The 22,301-nt window shown below is 48.7% G+C and overlaps 1 protein-coding gene across 1 annotated transcript in view; it reads right to left on the bottom strand.

Annotated features, from left to right (window-relative positions):
* Window positions 1-22,301, bottom strand: part of SCUBE1 (signal peptide, CUB domain, EGF-like 1) — a 145,616-nt gene that overhangs the window by 88,356 nt on the left and 34,959 nt on the right. The window contains exon 3 of the mRNA XM_006890045.1: window positions 18,065-18,193. Within this exon, the coding sequence (XP_006890107.1) occupies window positions 18,065-18,095 (31 nt within the window). The 5' untranslated portion in view covers window positions 18,096-18,193. The remainder of the gene's footprint in view (window positions 1-18,064; window positions 18,194-22,301) is intronic.

Raw genomic sequence — 22,301 nt, 5'->3', positions numbered from 1 at the left:
AGCCAGGCTGGAGGCGAGGGTGTGGGTGTCACAGGCAGATGCTGTGCAGTGGGGAGGGACAGCACGTGACTGCTAGAAGACCTTCCAAGGTGGTCCACACGACCCCAGCCCTGGTGCACAGTGAGTTGTCTGCCGCTTTGAGGGAGGACACGGCAGTCAGATTCCACAGAGACTGCAGCTTTGGGAACCCTAGGGGGCCACCGTCCTCCTACAGGGCGGCTGCGAGCGGTGGGCAGAAGCGTCAAACCAACTGAATCATCCCGAGTTACAATCAAATCTTCTGTCCCATCCCTCAATCCTGCTCTGCTCTTGCTCTTCTGGGGGCCCCATCACCCAGACCCAGGGGCAATCCTGGGGCTCAGTGCTAGTCAGGGGAGGCACAGGGCTAGTGTCTGGGGTGGGGTGCACCACTCAGACCACACAGGGTATCCATGTGCCAGGGTTCCCAGGAACTGCAAGGTTAACAGAGAGGACAGGAAGGGTGATGAAGCAGAAGGAACTGTAGGTGTCAGACCACTTTGGGGAGAGAGATGGCCACGGCCCAGGGAAACAGCACCCATCACTATGCTGGAGGTGACCACTGGAGGGTGAAGACAGGGAACCATGGGTGTGGGCCTGCAGCGACCAGGAGAACAGCAGAGCTTAGTCACTGTCCCCGAAGCCACATCACGTGGAAGCCAGGGTATCAAGCCACCAACTGCCAATGCTGGAGGGACATGGCTCAAGGTGGGGATCAGATCCCCAATGGACAGTGCTCTCATCACCCTCAAGCTGGGAAAGATACTCAGCAGTTCTCCATGGCTACTGAGGATACCTCACTGGATCTGAAAATCAGTTCATTTCATGCATGACATGACACTCAGTCTGGTACCCTTTCCCTTGAACACCAGTGTCTCCCTGTGGGAAGCTGCTCCCACTGGGCCGTGAAGTCACAGAGGCTGGAGGTCCGGCACCAGGCCTGGTCCTCACCAGCCCCGCCCGGGCCTGCCCCAGACCACCCCACAGTGTAGGCATGAGGGAGGAAAGAGCCTGTTTATAAGATGCACAACAGCATATTCTGAGCTTCTCTCCTCAGGCCAAGGACTGTCCGACCGACAGCTTGACAGAGCGGAGAGCAGAGTGGCCATGGCGGCTGTGGGCTTTAACTGCAGCCCCCAGACCCAGCATTGACTTGTCAGTGGGTCAGAACACCTACAGATGGGCCAAGGATGGGGATGTAAATAAAGAGAGCAGGAAGATGCCTCTGGAGTTTACCTTAAAATGCACTGGTGTTTATGGAGTGACTGACAGTTCGAAGCTGTTTAGTTTCACATTACGCCGTTTGGCATGTGCGCTGTTGAAGTATAAAGACAAATAAACACGGGCAACCTGAGCCTTCATGGTGGTTCCAGGGAGCAACACGTTGCCTCCAGCTGTCCACCAGGAGGAGAGGGGCTTCAAAGGGCTCAGGCGGCACAGCCCTTTCATCACACCAGGGCCCAGCCGGCCCAGCACAGGGGCATGGGAGCCACGTCTCATCACCTGGGGCATCTGTGGGGGACTTCCTCCCATGAGCGCAGTGGGGCTCCAGGGCCCTGGCAGGAATCCCTGAGCTCTGCTCCTTCTCTTGTTCTCTTGTGGCGGCCTTCAGCATCACCTGCACATTTGTCTCCAGATCCGCTCATGATACTTAAGTGTCTCGGTTCTCTTGTGTTGCTTCAAAAGGAATTTCCCAAGGGGGTGGCTTTCACAAACAGAAGTTTAATTTCTCAAAGTTTGCTGTTAAATGCCACTGATTTGAATACGACTCATAGCGATCCTACAAACAAGAACTGAATTCTGTCCTGTACCAACCTCATCATCTCTGGACACTTGAGTCCATAGCTGCAGTCACTGTGCTAGTCTATCTCACTGAGGGTCTTCCTCTCTTTCTCTGACTCTCCACCTTTCCAAGCATGATGCCCTTTTCCAAGGAACAGCCTCTCCTAAAAACATGACCAGAGTAAGTGAGACAAAACTTCATTGTCCTTGCCTCCAAGGAACAATCTGGTTGCACTTTCTCCAAGACATCTCTGTTTGTTTTTTTTTTGACAGTCCCTGGGACACTCAGCACTCTTCTCCAACACTACAACTCAAAGGCATTGATCTTTCTTCTGTTATCCTTATTTACTGTCCAGTTCTCAGATGTATAATAGGTGATTGAAAAGACCAAGGCTTGAATTAGGCACTCCTTAGTCTTTAAGCTGACATCATTGCTCAGTACTTTGGAGAAGTCCCTGAAAACGGATTTTTCCAGGGTAATACACCATTTGATTTCTTGACTGCTGGTACCACTGGTGTTGACTGTGGATCCAAGAAAGATGAAATCATTTACAACTTCAATCTTTTCTCCATCTATTGTAATGTTGCCTATGGTTCTAATGAGGAGGATATTTGTCTTCTTGACGTTGAGATGTAATCTATATTGCAGGTTGTGGTCTTTGATCTTCTACAGCAAGTGTTCCAAGTCCTTCTCACTTTCAGTAAGCAAGGCTCTAGAAGAAGGCTCTCTCTGGGAAAAGGCTCTCGTCTCCTTTCAGTATCTGTGGATCCAGCATTCCTTGGAGATCTCTCATGTGTTTTGGAATCAATCTCCCTGTGCGCCTATGAGTTTCTCAGTTCAGGGACCCTGGATCCAAAGGATACGCTCTGCTGCTGGCTCTTCTGTCCTGGCTGTCATCTGGTCCCTCTTCTTCTCCTCGCTTCTCTATCCTTTGATCTCTTGAAGATCCAAGGTGATATAAGTCACACCCTGGGCAAGCTCCTCTTACGACCAGGATGTGACCTGAGTGAGGGCTGCATCCCATCCACATCCCCTTACTGTGGGATCATCATGGGAGGTACCGATATTAGCTTCTAACTGCCAGTTACATTACTGCCAAACCAGTGAGGGTCATGGTCCAGTTAAGGTGACGTGTATTTTGGAGGCAAACAACTCAATTTGTGACATGGCGCTTCTTCATTTTATACATTTAAAGCCTCGAGTTTCAATATTGAAAGATTCTACAGGGAAAATGTTGAACAATGCAGGAATTATCAAAAGAAGGCGGAAGGAATACACAGAGTTACTATACCAAAAAGAACTGATTGACACGGAATCATTCAGTAATATGACAAAGAACCAGTGGTAATGAAGGAAGAAGTCCAAGCTGCACTGAAGGAACTGTAAAAAAAGTAAGGCTCTAGGAATTGGTGGGATACCAATTGACACGTTTCAACAAACAAATGCAGCTCTGTACATGCTCACCAGTCTGTCTGTCTGGAAGACAGCTACTTGGCCAAATGATTGGAAGAGACCCATGTTTGTTCCCATTCCCAAAAAGAGTGATCCAACACAATGTGGAAATTACTGAACATGGTCATTAACATCACATGCAAGTAAAACCTTGCTGAAGATTTCTAAAAAAACAGACATTGACAGGGAAATGCCAGAAATTCAAGCTAGGCTCAGAAAAGGTCATGGGCACTAGGGATATCATTACTAATGTCAGATGAATCTTGGCTAAAAGCTGAGAATATCAGACAGATGTTTATCTGTACTTTATTGATTATGCAAAGGCAGTTGACTGTGTGGAGTTTAACAAATTATGGTTAACAGTGAGAAGAATGGAAACCCAGAAAATGTAATTGTGCTTATAGGAAATCTATATCCAGGCCAAGAGGCTTTAGTCTGAACAGAGCAAGGGAACTCTGTATGGTTTAAAATGAGGAAAGGTGTTGCATCTGCGTCGTATCCCTTCTCCACGTCTATTCAATCTGTGAGAGCTCACCAGAGGGTCAGCTATGAGTCGGTTCTGACTTGACGGTACACACAACAACAACAACAACAACATTCACTGTATGCTGAACAAATAATTTGATATGCTAGATTATATGAAGAACAATGTGGCATCAAGACTGGAGGAAATCACATCAACAACATACATTATGCAAATGACACACTCTCACTGAAAGTGAGGCCAATTTAAAGCACTTGTTGAAGAATACCAGAGACTACAGCCTCCAATATAGATTATATCTCAATCAAGAAAACAAAAATCCTCACCATTGAATCAATAATCTGCATAATACAGACCGTTGATGAGTCTTCCTCCAAGCTGGATGCCACATTTCTCTTCATAGAGCCTAGCCTCCCGGATAATCTGTTTTGTATATAGATTGGAAAGGTATAGAGTTAGGACGTGTCCCTGGCAAACACCCTTCCAGATTCTGAACCATACAGTATTTCCTTGCTCTGTTCTGACGATTGCCTCGTGGTCCAAGTATGTTGTTGTTAGGTGCCATCAAGTAGAGTATGATTCATAGCAACCCTATGAACAAAAGATCTGAACCTAGTTTTGTCCTGCACCATCCTTACACTTCCGGACACACAAGAGCCACTGCACCAGTCAGCTTGTTAATCCACCTGGTTGAGGGTCTTCCTCTCCTTTGCTGACCCTCCAACCTTCCCAACATCATGTCCTTCTCCAAGAAATAGCACCTCCTCGCAATATGTCCGAAGTATGTGAGGTGAAACCTCTTCATTCTTGCCTCCAAAGAGCCCACCAGCTGCACCATCTCCAAGATGTTTTCTTGGCCCTCCATGGGATGTCCAGTACTCTTCTTCAACACCACAGCTCACAGGCATCAATTCCTTTCCTGTTATCCTTATTCATTGTCCAGGTCTTGGATGCATAGCTAGTAATTAGAAAGACCATAGACTGAATCAGACGAACCTTAGTCCTCAAACTGACATCACTACTCCTCAATAATTTGGAAAGGTCCCTAGCTACAGATTTTCCCATTGCAATGTGTCTCCTTATTTCCTGACTGCTGGTACCAGGGTGTTAATTGTGGATCCAAGCGCAGGGAATGAAAACCAGAAGAAGAATGGTGTTGCATTCATAGTCAGAAAGTCAATTTCCAGTTCTATCCTGAAAGACAATGTTGTGAGTGATAGGATAATATCCACACACATACAAGGAAGACCTGTTAACACGACTATTATTCAAGTATATGCGCCTAAATCTAGTGTCAAAGAGGAAGAAGCTGAGAATTTTTACCAAATTTTGCAGTCTGAAATTGACTGAACATGTTGCAATCAGGAAGTGTTAGTGATAAATGGTGACTGAAATGCAAAAATAGGAAACAATTGAAAAAGGAATAGTAATTGGAAAATATGGGCTTGGTAAAGAATAGAAATGAGTCTGGAAACAGAATGATTGTATTTTGTATTTACAATGATTTATTCATTGCAAATACTTTTTCTAAAAGATATAAAAGATGTCTTTACACTTGGTCCAAGTATTGGCTTCATAAAAGCACAATCAAGTGTTCTGGGATTCCCATTCTTCTCAGAATCAGCCACAGTTTCTTGTGATCTACACAATCTAATGCCTCTGCATAGTCAATGAAACACAGATAGACATTCCTCTGGTATAATTAGAAATCTCCTATTTCTTCCTCTTTGGCTTTGGTTGTTGGTGAATATATTTGAATGATGGTAGTATTCACTGGACTTCCTTGTATGCATATGGATATTATCCTGTCATTCACAACATTATATTTCAAGACTGATGTAGCAATGACTTTTTTTAACTATGAAAGCAACTCCATTTTCCCTTCACCTTTTTGTCTCCTGCATAGTAGATCCTTAAGAGTCAAGAAATCAAAAGACGTGTTACATTTGGGGAAATCTGCTGTCAAGGCCCTCTCCAAAGTGGCAAAAATAATGTCAGTTTGAAGACTAAGTAAGGTGCATGGAATCCAAGCCATGGTCCTTTTGGTCACTTGCTCTGCATCTGAAAATTGGGCAAAAATGAGAAAGAATGCCAGAAGAAAGAAAATGATGCCTTTGAGCTGTGGTGCTAGAGAAAGCCCTGACTCTCCCGTGGACTGCAAAGAAACAACCAGGTCCGTCTTGGAGGAGGTACAACTATGCTGCTTCTTCGAGGCAAAGAGGGTGAAGCCTAGTCTCACTCTGGACGTGTTGTTGGGAGTGGCCAGTCCTTGGAAAAGGACATCACGCTGTGAAAGGTGGAAGGTCAGCCCAAGAGAGGAAGTCTCAACAAGAGAGATGACACAGGGACGATTAACAGAGGTCTCGAGCACATGGTGAGAACGAGCCAGGGAAGGGCACGGTCACCCTGTGCTGCTCGTGACGTTGCTATGAGTTGTAGTTGACTCAAGGACATCTAACAACAAGCACCATTTTCACACTTTGCCGCAGATGATGGCTATATGTGTTTTTAAGCACAGTCGTCAATTTAAAAGTGTGTGGCAACGTGTTAAAAAGAATAAAGCTGAGAGAAACAAGCTAGGAGCCTAGTACAGGAATCAGAGGAAAAGCTGAGACCAAGATAAGCGGAGGTACCATTGGGATCCTCCTACAGACAGAAAAGAGAAAGAGGAAAGGAATACAGGAGGGGATGGGGCTGACCGTGACACCAGGATTTTAGGCAGCACGACATGACAAGGAGTGCAGCAAGTCACAGTGTAGTATTTGGTGTGAATTTTGTAAAATTATTCCCAATGGACCAAATTGATCTCCAAAATGGAAAATTCATGCCCTTCAAACGAATAAAAATATCTTATAAAGATTAAAAAAAAAAAAGAATAAAGTTGAGCCTTAAGAAATCAGGTGACTTATCCAAGGTCACAAAATCAATCTGTGGCACTGGAAGCTCTATTTTTTTTTAACTCATTGTATGCTGTTGAATCAGATCTGACTGGTACAGGAGGAGATTGCCCCTCCTTTTCCAATGGAGCATCTGGTGGATTAGAACTGCCACCTTTGGGATTGTGGGCACAGCTTCTTGCCATTAGGCCACCAGAGCTCCCCAAGCACTGGAAGCTTTGATGCCATCTGACCGTATTGACAGTGAAGGCAAATTGGTACTCCAGAGGTGGGCACTGTCCGGTTCCAGGAGGGACTGTAAATGGTGGCTTCCTGTGCAGAGCACTGACTGGCTAGAGTAATCTCCAGCTCATGGTGTCTGTCTCCTGCAGCCCAGGGTCTAGGCTTATCCCCTTCATCCTCAGCTGCCCATAAAATGCATCCACAATTTACAAAACACTCTAAACTTTGATCAAAGATTCTGTAGAAGAATCCTCATCATAACCCTTATTCACTGTTGATGGGAGTGTAAAATGGTGCAACCACTACGGTGCTTTCTCAAAAAGTTGCAAATAGAATTATCATCTGACTCCGGAATTCCACTACTTGGAAAATACCCTAAAGAAACCATAACCACCACCCAAGCAGGTACATGCACACCCATGTTTATTGCGGCTTTGTTTACAGTAGCAAAGAGTTGGAAACAACCTAAGTGCCCATCAACAAACGAATGAATAGAGAAGATCTGGTATATTCACACAGTGGAATACTATGCTGCATGAAAAACAAGGAACTCATGAAATATTATTAAAAATGGATGAACCTGGAGGACATAATGCTGAGTGAAGTATCTCAATCACAGAAGGACAAATACTGCATAGTGCCATTGTTGTAAAACAGGACTGACATCGGGATTGAGTGGAGACTGAGAAAGATGCAATAAATAATGTATACTGCATTGAAACAGATGAGGGAGAGAACTGTTGAAAAGGAATATATGATTAGGTATTATTGTCATGACAGGAGTCCAGAACGAAGGCTGCACAGTGCATGCAGTGCACTGGGGCGGGGAGGGAGGGACTGTATAACAGTGAAAGAATTTTTCTTTTACTTTTCAAAGAGAAGAGCAAACTGGAGGGAAGGGTTGAAAAGTGCCCCAATGAATGAATGGAAATCCAAAGTCTCTGTAAACTTTCATGAAAATTAATAAAAAAGAAAGAAAGAAAAAAAAAATCCTCACCAAAATGGGGGAAATGTAGAACAGAATTTAAGACTTTATGGGATGATAGAATATGGATGACCTCTTAAAACTATTGCCTTAAAAGAATCTTTAAACCTTAAACCAAAATTATCCCTCAAATCTTCTTAAAACCGAACGGCAGTTTAGCTTAACCAGTAAAGAAGCACTGTCTCGGGCATCCTGCTCCTGTAAGATCTATCTCCATGGGAACAAACTGAGAACAACAACTTGAAAATGAGCTCGGACCCTCAAGGAGCAGTGCGTTGTGTCAGTGGTGGAGGAATAATTCAGAAAAAAAGAACTCAGAGCATGCACAACTCTTCAGTCAATGCTGGTGAACTGGACATGTCCAAACTTGAACTGGTGGATGTTTTTGCTGGGTATATTATCAACAATCAACAAGGACAACACAACAGATAAAACATTTTTTTTTTAAAACACTCTATCTTTGCACCTTGGAAAGAAACTATAATTAGATAATTCACATCTGTAAGCCCTACTGAAGGACAGGCATGCAAACCCTCTTCCTCAACTTGTGAACCAGAGTCAAAGGCAGGCAGGCTGATGCCCCGACTCCTGGGGCAGGGACCATCCACTTGTCCTTACTCGTCAGCTCTCAGCCCAGGGCTCGCACAGAGCAGGTGCTCAAAGCATCGTCAAGGGGTGAATGGATGAGCCTGTTTGTGGGCGACTCCACTCTGCCCAACACACAGCTGTTCTGACCTTGGCCTTTGAACGTCATTACCAGGTGCCTGCCTACTCCCCAGGCTCCTGAACTTGGCCATGCAGCTCACATCGTTTCTGTCTGAATGTCTGTTGTTTCTAAACAAACTTGGTCAAACCTACTCTGGAGCCCTGCACCCCACCACAGATGTGTCCTCTCCCTGGGGTGGGGTCTTTCTAACCCTAATCCTCCATCAGTCACAGTGGTAAGAGTCACTTGGACATGTGGGTCCTCTTTCTCCCGGACCTCTGATAGCTCAACCATCAAAATGATTTCACAAAGGGACAAATGCTATATGGTGCCACTGTTGTAGAATGAGGCTGGCATCGGGGTGGGGGTAAGACTGAGAAAAACTGGATTAAATATGTTTACGGCATTGAAGTCTATGGGGGAGAGAATAGTTTAAAAGTATTATATTTTAGGGCATTATGTTTATTGTAGGAGTACGCAATGAGGGTTGCAGAGTGGGGTTGGGGGAGGTGGGGGGGGAATGTGTACCAATGGGGGAGTTTTTCTTTTGCTTTTCAAGGAGAAGAGCAAATGGGGGGGGAGGGGGGTGGGGGGTAGGCAGGGAGAAGGGTGCAACAATGAATGAATGGAATTCCAAAATCTCTGTAGATGTTCATTGAAATGAAAAATAAATAAAATAAAAAAATTATTTCTAGCCATGGCTCTGATTTCAAAATACATTTTCAATTTAACCACTGATGGAACCCCTAGTGCCTTGGCCCTGGACCCCTGGTGGGGGTCTCTCCTATGTAGTCCCTTGGTTTAGACCAGTCCCCCTCTACCTAGCAGTCAGAAGGGGTTTTTAATTAGTGTCCTGTTATTAGATCACATTAGACCTGGAGAGATTAGATCGCCAGAAAAGCCAGCATAAAATCCAGATCCCTTGCCGGCCTCCTAAGGCCCTCATGCCCCCGTCCCTGCTTTCTCTCTCCTGAGCCTCCAGGAAGACCGGCCTGGCTGATCGCCAGACTCACTTAGCTTGCCCGACCCTCAGCCGCTGCACTAGTGTCCTGGCCCCCAGCTGAGACAGAAGATGGTCCTTTGAGTTTTTAACTTATTCATTGTTGCACACGTTCCCTCCCCCTTTGCACCCTGCACTGCACTCCTCGTTCTAGATTGTTCTCACACATATAACACCTCACCATTGTTTCTTTCCATTCTTCCCCTCAACTGTTAAGAAGATGGAACATGAATTAGCGTGTCTTCCTTACGCAGGGGCCATGCTCATCTTCTCCGTATTGTTCTAATGCTAGTGTACATGCTGCCACGGCGGGAATGGTCCCTAGATCTGTGAACAGCACCTCCTCCCCTCCACTTCGTTCCCCCCTCATGAACCCGGTGGGCTTTAGCCACTGTGCTGGCCGAGAGTTAATTCCCAGGCTCTGCCATCCTCATGCCATGCCCTACAGCTTGCTCTCGGGACACTGGCCGTGCCGGGCAGAAAAATCCCACAGCCCATGGGGAAAGGGGCTTGCCAGGCCACCTGGAGGTGCTCTGGATGAAGGCCAACAGGTAGCGACGAAGCTCTGAGGAGCCGCGCCTCCCCCACCCCGACTCCAGCCGAGTCCCCAGGTGAAGTCCCAGCCTGGTCTCTGCAGTGTCCTGCCCACAGAGTTCCCGCCTCACGGAGCCACAAGCAGAAAATGGTGTTTCATGCCACCAGCCGCTGAGCGGTTTCTTATGCAGAGAAAGTGACGGGAATACAGCTCTACGGCTCCCAACACTCCCTTCTGTCGCTATCGCATCATTATTAGTATTTCAAGGCTTTTATCTGAAAGACGGTTTCCACATCAGATCAGTTGTTCACAGGTTTCTACCCCATTACTGTGTCTTATTCCTTTTCTTTCTTTCTTTTTTTTTTAAATTTAATTTCTTTATTTTTCATTTCAGTGAACATCTACGGAGATTTTGGAATTCCATTCATTCATTGTTGCACTCCTCTCCCCCCCCCCCCCCCCCCGTTTGCTCCTCTCCTTCAAACACAAAAAGAAAACCTCCCTCATTGGTACGTAATCACCCACACACATCCTCCAACCCCCAAATATAATCCACTCTGCAACCCTCATTCCGTACTCTTACGATGAACATATGCCCTAAAATAGAAAATATTCTCTCCCCCAAAGACTTCAATGCCGTAAACATATTTCATCCAGTTTTTCTTAGTCTTACCCCCATCCCGATGTCAGCCTCATTCTACAACAGTGGCACCATATAGCATTTGTCCCTCTGACTGAGACACCTCACTCATCATAATGTCCTCCAGGGTCACCCATTTTGAATAATATTGCATGAGTTCCTTATTTTTCAATGCAGCATAATATTCCATTGTGCGAATATACCACAGCTTCTCTACCCACTCGTTTGTTGATGGGCATTTCGGTTGTTTCCAACTCCTTGCTATTGTAAACAAAGCCGCAATAAACATGGGTATGCATATATCTACTTGGGTGCAATTTATGGTCTCTTTAGGGTATATTCCCAGTAGTGGAATTGCTGGGTCAAATGGTATCTCTATTTGCAACTTTTTGAGAAAGCGCCACATTGCTTTCCACAGTGGTTGCACCATTTTACACTCCCACCAACAGTGAATAAGGGTTCCAGTCTCCACAACCTCACCAGCATTTGTTGCTTGCTGTTCTGTTAAATTTTGCTAGTCTTACTGGGGTGAGATGATATCTCATAGTTGTCTTGGTCTTATTCCTTTTCAATACACCTGACGTGGCCTTCTCTGACTTTACCGAATAAATGTTTCCCTGCTTGTGGCCACTGCATGACTCGGTGGGTCTGTAGTTGAAGGGACACTGCAGATCCTGTCCCCCGCATGGGATGAGGAAACATCTGATGGAGAAACCACCGGGTGAGAGGCCCTAACAAGCACACTCCACCTTCCATCCAAGTCCAACCGCCACCACAGCAACCTCCTCGGGTGTCTGAGGCCGGCAGCCTTTGTGGGAGGAGACGCCCAGCTTCCCCAGTAGTGGCCGATGGACAGAGACAGGCCTTTCGGTTAGCAGCCCAGGACTCTGCCACCAGGGCTCCTTCCATCACGGTGTGAAGATCTCTGCCTTCCTTCAAGTCACCCCCATCGGGTGCGACCTCACCTCTGCCTCAGGTGAATACGGACCAGTGAGCGGGATCGTGTCCCAGCTACAAGCTGTCTTACAAACTGACTTATTCATTTGTGCTTCTAGTAGTTACGAAGCACAGGTCATCTCAGACGCCACACCAGGCTTTGGAGAGGAAGGTGGAAGATGAGACACCTTCTGCTTTCATCAGCATGGAGAGGATTCCACACAGAGTTCCAACAGCATGGGTCCGAAAAAACTTCAGGGAAGGGCAGCCAACAGGACTGGGTCTTGAAGGATAGAGAGGAGGGCACTCGGATAACACAGATGTGGAAGGGACTGAGTTTCAGGAAGCCTGGGCAGGCGCACAGGGCCCTGGCCTGCGTTGCCTTCTGAGCTGGTGGGTTGGTAGACCAGGCACTCAGCTAGGGAGGTGGAGTCACAGAGCTGGGCTCTGAAAGCAGGGGTCCCACACACCCACACAGGAGAAGATGGGCCGGAGGGACACTCCAGAGCTCCACGAGGCTCCTAGGTAGGGCAGCTAGCTTGCCTCTTGGTCAAGGGAAGCTGACTAGCTTTGGGGAGGTGGCACCTGAGGTGACCTCTCCAGAGTGAAGGGTACCATCTAGTACCACCTCCTTAAGCCAGGTGGGCAAGTTTTGGATATTGTAGGTGCCCTTGAGGACTCCTCCCCCACGCCCTCTGTCACACACACGCACTCGCGCGCGCACACACACGCACACACACACACACAGCCCCTTCCTTGAATCAACAAAGCTGGGGTGGTTTCTGGTACTATCCTGGAGGACTGGGCACAGGGCCCTGGGCTCCCCATCCTCCAGACCAACAAAGACAGAGACCTGACCTCCTGTCTCAGCTCTCCAATTACTGACTGTCTGACTCTTCGCAGGTCAGGTCCCTTGCTGAGCCTCAGTTTCCTCATCTGTAAATAGGGGATACAGAGGGCCTGGCTTAAGACTGCTGTGAGGACAGATGAGTGCCTGTGAGTAGGACATGGTGGGCGGCTCGGGAGCCCCAGTGGACACAGCACCAAGACCACGCGCCTCACCTGTGGAATGACAGCCTGCATGCAGCCTGGGGCTGGGCCCGAGGGGCTGAAGTAACGTGACGGTGCTGGAAGGGTCTTGTCCCTAAAGCACCCCTTCTGAGGGACCCTGTCTACCTGAGGCTTCTCCTCGGTGGGGGGAACAGTGCCGAGGAGCTGGCCTGTGTCCCCAACTCAAGAGACAGCTTTGCAGTGAGTCAGGGGAGCCAGGTCAGAGGGAACATCTGGAGAAATGAACTAATGGCTTCAGAGAAAAAGAAGCCTTGCTCTGTGGAGACGGGGAAAATGACCCACTGCTGGTTTTAATTTAAGATAAAAAAAAATCTTATTCTATTAGCCTAAATATCGCTCTGCTGCCCAATTGCATGGAGTTTGGAATAATATTTTTCAAACAGAACTACTGCTATTTCAAGCAATTACAAAGCTAAAAGCAATCATTTGGGGTTGAGCAAGGGTCTTATCATGGTTTCAATTCCCTCCGGTGTCATTTTCTGTTATATTTGAGAAATTCCTCAATAAAGATGTCAAATAGAGAGCGGGCCTTGCTCCCGGGAGGACGGGGCTGGCCTCCTGCCAAGACCCAGTCAGAGGCGAGTTATCTCCACCAGAAAATAACCTCGTTCACGGGATAAAAGAAAAGGTTCAACTGTGAAAACTCGGGCAAGAAAAGAACTCTGCCGCCGTGGGCCTCGTTTCCCCTCGTGGAGGTCCCGCCAGGCCATGCTGTCTGCCAGGCCGTGCTGTCCGCCCTCCGTGCTGTCCGCCCGCCGTGCTGTCTGCCCGCCGTGCTGTCTGCCCTCTGCCCTGTGCCCAGCACTGCCCACCAGCTCTCACTCCTGAGGGATCCCCCGGGGTTCAGAAGGAAATGCTGCCACTGGACCAGACTCCTGACTTCAACTTCTAGGGAATAAACGACTAGGCCTTCAGACCAGTCAGCAGGTCCAGTGATGGCTGAAGAAGTAACAGTGGAGGGACCTGAACTCCCACAGGGTGATACGTCAGGGTCCTGGCTGAAAGGTCAGCAGTTCAAATCCACCAGTTGGTCCACGGGAGGAAGATGAGGCAGTGTGTGTCCTTTAAATGCACAGAAACCTGATGGAGGATCTTTATGGACCAGAACTGTGAACAGTGGGGTTTGAGTTAAAGTGGAAACGCTGCAGGAAAGGGAAAAATGATGATGTGACACCTTGCTGTAGACATAATCTCAGAAAGCAGGGACAGTGTGTTTACTGTATGGAAACCGAACCTCTTGAACTGCAGTCAGAAACACTGGTGCCCCATTTGGTGATGGCCGGTGTCCACTCACTGACGGCGGGTGTCCACTCACTGACAGCCGGTGTCCACTCACTGATGGCGGGTGTCCACTCACAGCCGGTGTCCACTCACTGGCGGCGGGTGTCCACTCACTGATGGCGGGTGTCCACTCACTGACGGCGGGTGTCCAATCACTGATGGCGGGTCCACTCAATGACGGCAGGTGTCCACTCAATGATGGTGGGTGTCCTGATGGCAGGTGTCCACTCACTGACGGTGGGTGTCCTGATGGCGGGTGTCCACTCACTGATGGCAGGTGTCCTCTCAGTGATGGCGGGTGTCCACTCACTGATGGCAGGTGTCCTCTCAGTGATGGTGGGTGTCCACTCACTGATGGTGGGTGTCCACTCACTGATGGCAGGTGTCCACTCACTGATGGCGGGTGTCCACTCAATGACGGCGGGTGTCCTGGTGGCAGGTGTCCACTCACTGATGGCGGGTGCCCCACTCAATGATGGTGGCCTGCCATGCGGCTTTGAATGTGCGTGGTCCAGTCTCCTGTATCAGGCTCCGGAAAGATTCACTGTGTTTCTTCTGAGTCTTTCCTCTCAGGGCTTCAACACATATTTTGTCCCATTCTGGCTACCATTCTACTTTACCTAAATATTGAAAACCTGGGATTTGCGAGCTCTTGTGGCCTAGTGGCAAGAAGCTGTACTGCAATCCCAGAGGTACATGGTTCGAATCCACCAGATGTTCTGCTGGAGAAGGAGGGACAATCTCCTCCTGTACCACCAGTCAGCTCCGATTTGATGGTACATACACAAAAAAAATAATATTTTTTTTAAACAACCCAAGTTTTCCTCAGTTTTGCTTTGTTGGCCATGACTGACCCAGTCTGAACTGGCTGGAAGTCCTGAAATTCTGTAAGAAATGGAGATTCACAAATGGCTTCACTGTTGAGATGCGTGCCTGGGTCTTGGGGTGAGGTAGAGCTGCTGGCCGGAGGCAGGCAGAACTGCATGGGAGGTGAGAATGAGAACCTTTTAGGAATCAGCGCTCCCCTGCAAGCTGAGGCCTGGGCTGGAGTTTTATCAGGCAGCACAACCACAACCCCTCCTGAGGCAATAGGGAGGGGCGGGGACTGTGGCAAATGACAGCAGAAACCCTCTCACGGCTGGGGGTGGGAGTGGGGAGTGTCGCTGCAGGAAAGATGCTGCCGGCTGCTACAGGACAGACTGTGTGAGAGATGCCCTGCGCTGGGCCCCACCTTATGGAGGTCCCGTCCAGCCCTTCCAGTGGTTGCAGCCCTCCTCTGGAGAGTTCAGAGGACCAAGGACACGTGTCCATCTTCCTAGACCTCAACATTTCCTGCTCAGATGGTCCCGCCTGCTCTCCCGTGCTGAGTGCTTGCTGCCTCTGTGCCAGCGACGTCTGTTTGCTGGGGAGCATCTGCCCTCAACTGAAAGCAGCTCACGCACGGCGGCGGCGAGAGCCTTTTCTTGGCCGCCATCTGTGTGAGTGAGAGGCACGCGGAGCACAATCTGTCCTCGGGGGTGGTGGTGGAAGCTTACCCAGCTCCCTGAGAGGAATCAGTGGAGAAAGAATTCGTGTGGAGACGGTGCTGTGCAGACAGGCTGCACCGCACTGTACACCCGTGCGCTGGTGGGGTCGGGCGTTCAGGCACCGGTTTACCTGCTACGGCTGAGAGCTCCAAAAGGGGGGTTCTATCCAGCAGGCTCGTGGCTGGCTGGGGAGTCATGTGTGCCAGACCGGCCCAGGGGGCGCGGGCAGCGGGCGCTGGCCCACAAGGTCTTGGTGGTTCATGACCCCACCTCATTGCATCTTCCTGGAAGTTCTTGATGATACTGACACTCACCATTTGGATGCTCCGTGTCAATCCTTTAGCTACTGTGCATCCACGATCTCACTAAAGCCACACAAGACCTGAGAGGAAGGAGATGACATATCCCACCCGACAGATGGGCAAACTGAGGCACAAAGAGGTGAAGTGATTGGCCAAAGGTCACTGGGATGGATACAGTGGATAACCAGTAGGGCGAAGAAGGGAGTCCCCAAAATCTGTCCTCTTGGGTTTGGGTGACACTGTTAGCTCTGGGCTGGCTGTCCGATGAGAATGTTAGTGGTTAAGTGCTCAACTGCTAACTGAGAGGCCAGAAGTTCGAGCCCACTGTCCACTCTGAGGGAGAAAAGTGAGGCAGCCTGCTTCTGGGAACATTTACAGCCTTGGAAACCTACAGGGCAGTGCTTCTCTGCCCTGCAGGGCAGCTGTGTGTCAGAACTAACTCCATGGGACACAACCACAGCTTTACCAGACTCAACACACTTCCCATGATTTAAAAAAAAGACCCAAGGGAAAAATAACTCAGAGCCCAGGACTGCCAGCCCATCGCGTCCTTCCTGCCCTTCACTGGTTAATCAAGCACTGAAAGGCACCCTTGCTCTTGTCTAACAACTGGGGAGATCATTGGTGAAGGCAAGTGCCCAGAGTTCCGTGAGTGGACCCCATGATTTATGGTGCAACCATGAGCTCAGCTTCCCCTGCAGCCAGCCCTGTCCCTACACACACACACACACACATCCATCTCAAGGGGTCACCCACAGTGCTGTTCAATGCCACCTCCTCCTTGAAGCCCTCCAGGAGTCCATCATTTGCACCCCCACCTTAGCCTAAGCCAAGGCAACTCTTCCAGGGCCCACTGGGGCTACAGTAGCCGGCTGTTAAAGACTTCAGCTTCGGCACTTACGTTAGGTGTAATTACTCATTCAGCAGTCTGTTTCCTATAACAAGCTCATCTGTGATCCAAGATGCATTAACCAGGAACAGGCCACGGGATTGCAAGTCAACACAACTGCTCTGAGAAAAGGTGCCAGAGGCCCCAGGGCCTAATGTCCCCACATTATGCACCTGCAACTAGCTGGTCCAGCGCAAGGCCTGCCAAGCCCTTCTAGGCATTGAAAGCCATAAAAACGGAGTGGTCCTCTGACAGCAGTTTCACGGCTGCCGAGTGCTCCTTAGGATAAACCAGGAAATCACAAGTTTAGCGCCCAGAGTCTCCCTGGCTTCTAACAGTAAGAAAAAACTAAAAACAACAACAAAAGCTCAACATCTAACCACACAGGGGTGCCCGGGGCCTCCAGAGTATTAGCAATGCAGAGTGGCTATTAAGCACAACTGTGTCCACCTCGGGTCATTTCATCCTCACTTACCACCTGCAACACAGTATAATTAGTCCCATTTAACGGCGGGGAAGACTGAGGAGCAGAGACGATGACAGTAAGCGCTATGAGACACTGAGTGCAGGGGTTCTTTCTCAGTGCTGTCTGCACGTTATTTTAGTTCCTCCTCACAGAGCAGGCAGCTGCTCTGACAACCTCCTTTAACTAATGGGACGCAGGGATGTTAAGTCACGTATTCATGGCCACAGTCCTGATGACTCCACGCTCCTGCCGCTGCCCCCCCCACCCCCTGGTCCCTGCTTCAGGTCACTCTGCAGCCAGGGGTCCTAGGGGACACTTTCTACCACGAGATGCCAGTCCTCTGCTAGGACTTGGAGCTCCCTCTGGTCTAGCCACTTCTCAGACCATCCCTTGTCAGTGCCACTCCCCTGGGTGTGAGCCTGGTGTTTGGCACGGTCCCATCCCATTTGACCCAGCTCTGACAACCACAGTGACACTGGTCATATACAAAACGTCCAGGGCATGCATGATGCTAAGAGGAAAAGCAAGACAGCAGAGCGGGCTTTGCATCTGATCAGCACTAGAGTGAACACATGGAGCCTTGAAGGACACGCAGCCGCATCACTAAAGAGGGTTTCCAGTGTGCCCTCTCCCTCCTCTTCTACATCTCCCCATGATGATGCTACCAGCCTGCATGGCTCCTAGAAACTTGACCAGGCTGGCTGAAAAACGCACAGAGGGATCATGGGAATCTGGACTTACGTAAGAGTCGTTCAGGAGCCAAAGGAAAACAAGGCTTCCCTGGGCCCCGCAGACCTCTGCAGGCAGAGCTGAGAGACACAGGCTGGAGGCTGGAGCGAGCCCAGCAGGCGGACGTGGCCCCCTCACTCACCCAGGCAGTTGTGTCCGTCGTGAGCCAACATGAAGCCGTCGAAGCAGGTGCACCTGTAGTTCCCGGGGATGTTGATGCACTCATGGACACAGCCTCCATTGTAGTAATCATTCTCACACTCGTCAATGTCTGCAAAATGAGGGGTTCAAGAGGCATCAGAGAGAGATCCTGGCACCCCCACACCCAGTGGCCTGTGCCCTCACTGCTGGAGTCACCAGGATGTGAGTGGTGAAGGGGTGACTCAACAGCCATGCACTGGAGTCCCTTCTGGTGGCTGGAGACCCAAGGGTTAGCAGGATGGTGATCCTGGCTCTGTGGCAGGGCTGGCCTCCAGAGCAGGGCGTGCGGGAGCCTTCCCTCCACAGTGCACCCACAGGGAAGGTCTGTTCAAGCCCTGATGTGTCTCCCTGGAGAATCTCCCAACACTAAGTGTGCAAGGATCCAGGCAACCTGAAAGCCCCTTAGAAATGGGGTGGTCATACGGGAGCTCTGGTGGCCTGGTGGCAAGAGGAGGTACCAGAGGTACGCGGTTTGAATCCACCAGATGCTCTGCTGGAGAAGGAGGGCCAATCTCCTGTACCAGTCAGATTCTATTTGACCGTACACACAGATCATCATCATCATCATCATCAAGAAATGGGTGGTCACTACTTGTGCAGCAGGGAATACCCAGTAAAATGAACTTTGCAGACAGGCAGGAATGACAACCTTCTACAAAAATGCAAGGTCTGGAATGAACCGAAGAAAAGCCCATCTATTCTCCCGAATAGTTTCTTTCTGCATCAGCATCTGCAGCCTGGATTTCTATTGCTCAGTTCCCGGCTCTAACAAAGCCTTCTGTCCCGTAGACAATGGCCGGTGGCCTTTGGAAAGGTCACCCTTTTTGCTGTTTTAATGCTTTTCCAACATTTCTTATCAGCGGCCAAAGCCATATCGGTTCTGGAGTTACAGGAAGACTGGACAGCGTGGGGAATCACAGGGATGCCCGTTAACACTCAGCGAGCGGCTTCGATGACCAAGACCAGCTCGCTCCCGGCACGACCACCCCAGTGCAGTGGGCTCATGCCATCCATCACTGCAGGGTTCCAAGTTACTGTTATGTGCCCGCGTGTCAGAACTGACCCACAGCTGACCCTCCAGCGGGTTTTCTGAGGGAGTAAATTGCATGGGAAGACACGACTGCCCAAACTTTCTCCCACAGGTTCGAGGTGGATTCAAACCACGCACGTTTGGGATTGTAGTGCAGTTTCTAACCAGAGAAACTGAGGCCCAAGCAGCTTAAACATTGTCAAAGGCTACATATTCCGGAAGTGGAACAAGAAGGATTGGAACCCCAGTCTGGTTGTAGACCCCCGGGGCCCACTTTGTCTCTGAATGGGGAGCACAGAGTTTCTGGGAGCAGGGGGAGCCGGTCAGCGGCCTGGGGCTCATTCTTTCTTGTGGCTGGGGTAGGAGACGCCCCAATATTAACACAGGGGGTGCCCACCTCAACCAGCGTGAGAAGTCACCCGACCCCCTCCCACATCCACACAATCTGGGAGGCAAAGAAAATGCGCCTTTGCAGAACAGAGCCGGAAGTGGCAGCAGGCGACCAAGTCAGACGGGAGGGCTTGAGGCTGGGTTCCACGGCCAAAAATAGAGACAGATCAGCCAGGAAAAGGGAGTATCCCGAGTGCGAGTCACGGCCCTTCAAATACCTGAGATGCTGGTGCAGAGACGGTGGGGCTTGGGGCTAGATCGCTCCCCTGTGGGGACAAGGGCCCTGGGCTGGGGCTGAGAAGCGCTTAGTAGGGAGGAAGGTCTCCTTAGTAGGGGGTCCACTCATGTTCGCCAGAGGAACAGCAAGCAGGAAGGCAGAGACTGCCTCACAAAGTAACGGGCAGCCTGCCTAAGGGACTAAGCACTGCCTCCACACCCCCGTTAGAGGTGCTGCCAATGGGAGAGGAGTGTAGTTAATGAAGCCACATCCAAGATGCTACAGGGTCTGGGCTGCGCAAACCCCTTCATGCAGAGCGCCCACAAAGTGGCCTGCGTTTCCAAAGACTCAGGAGGTGGGAGACTTCCCCCAGCTCACCTGCAAAGGTCATGTGCATTGGGCAGTTGTCCAGGGCTGGGAAGGAGACCCAATCAGCCGCTCATCAGAATTGTTTTTAATATGATATTTCAGGTAGTCAGGAGTTTTCAATCACATTAAATGGGGATAGGAGATTTTTGTTCTTACTGAAAGAGCATGAAGATAATACAAGGAAGGCTACCTATCAGTGGCTAGTTTCTGTTTCTAGTGCTGACTTCCATCGCCGTCCTGGACACACCTATTGCACGCATCTCCCATGCTCTCAAGATACTATAAAGCAAAGTGGCCCAACTGCAACCCCCAACTTCGCTCAGCTCACCCTTCCCTGAGGTTCACCGTCTGAGTGAATGTTGTTCTTCTGTCTCTCCCCGACGGCTCATCATTGGCCCAAGTGTGAGTTTTCTACGCCCTCAGCGTGGTCCTGGCCTGCCCCTTCCCACTGCCTTCCAGTCTCACCGTCACCTCTCACCTGACCTGACCTGGCAGCTTTTAACTCTTTATTAGAAAAGGGGACTCAGGGGAAGTTGGTAAGTCTCAAACCCAGGAATGGAACCCAGTCAATCTATTCCAAACAGCACGTAATTGGTGCTTGATTAGTATTGACAACTGCTGTTGGCTCAAGAGTGGGCATGTGACTTGGGTTGTATCATTCAGACCAAGGAGAAAGACTCATGTTCCATGTTTGGGTAAAATACTCCTTTTCTTAAGCAGCATCTCAACAAGTATGCACATATTTATCCTTGAAACAGATATCCATATTTTCATTCTTACAGAAATCCTCTACAGTAGGTATTTGTAAAACCCTTGATCATCGCACAAACTAAAATGAGGAGATAGTAATCATTAAAGGTTACATAGTGGCTGGCAAGGATCAGAACAAAGGTCTTTGAGTTGAGGAAGCCCACACTCTTAATAAGTAAGGATATTCGTGACATACAAGACACTGGCCAAATCCATGCTACTTTATTCTTTGTGCTTTTACACTGTGCACCGAGAAAGTACTATCCAATTGTCCAAACCCTCATTCATCTTTCTGTTAAATCTTCACCATCCATTCACACATAAACATCCAAACACATACCCGTCCAACTACCCAAATACTCAGCCAGTCTTTCAGCCAATCATTCACACATTCATAACACCTGGCAATCCATCTGTTAGCCACCACCACCCCATAACCTAGCCGTGAAAATACCTTCCCAGTCATCTTTACACGTATCCGCTCATACTAAGATCTATCCAACTGTCAAGTCAGCTGGCTACCTTTCTATTCATCCAATTACCCATTGACCCATTTAAATGCTTACCAATTCGTCTATTTAGCGAAACATGAAAGGATAAAATATTCATCCATTCTTTCAACTAGTGTCACTCTTCCTACTGGGCTTAACCATATGTCCGTCTCTTTTTTGATTCACAGCCATCCAGCTACACACACACACACACACACACACACACACACACACACACCCTCACCCATCTATCCATTTTCCTTTGAAATATCTATCCACTCATTAATCTACACAGCCCAAACCAAAACATCTGTTCATCTGTGTTTAAACTCTGTTCATCTGTCTATCCATTTCTTCAAACCCATTCATCTAGGTTATAAAATATACACAATAATATAACCAGCAAGAAGAATTTAGGACAAAGGTGGGGAGAAAGCTAGAAGAATGGAAGGATATGATGAAGCTAGTGACAGTATATATGCAGAAATGCAGTCACAAAGTACAATTAAAAAAGTAGGCTACAAATAAGGCTTGAGCATCCTAGAATCCAAGATGTAGAAGAAAATACTATGCATTACAGATACACCACATTCATAAAGTGAAATTTAGCTATGTCCTTTTTTAGTGGTTAAGTGAGAAAAATGTCTCTGTTATGAGGATAATGTTTCAGCTAGTCTGGCATTGTTGTGTTGGGGCGTAATTGTAAATAGCACTCTTTCCACTATCAAAATGACAAATCATTTGATCACTGTAAATATATTATAATGGAATGTGCAGAGAGCTGGAATTGGAGAATAATAAGGGAAGAATTCACTCTGCATTTCTCAAGCTGAAAGCTGAAAAACAAATTGAAGGCTCATATCAAAATATTGAAAGATGCTATGGGAAATACATTGAATGACCCAGAAATCATCAAAAGAAGATGAGGGGG

The sequence above is a fragment of the Elephantulus edwardii genome, unplaced genomic scaffold, assembly GCF_000299155.1.
Source record: "Elephantulus edwardii isolate Elephantulus edwardi_28Jun2011 unplaced genomic scaffold, EleEdw1.0 scaffold00086, whole genome shotgun sequence".
Lineage (NCBI taxonomy): Eukaryota > Metazoa > Chordata > Mammalia > Macroscelidea > Macroscelididae > Elephantulus > Elephantulus edwardii.
The sequence above is the reverse complement of the archived record's forward strand: the minus strand, read 5'-3'. Positions and strand labels throughout refer to the sequence as shown.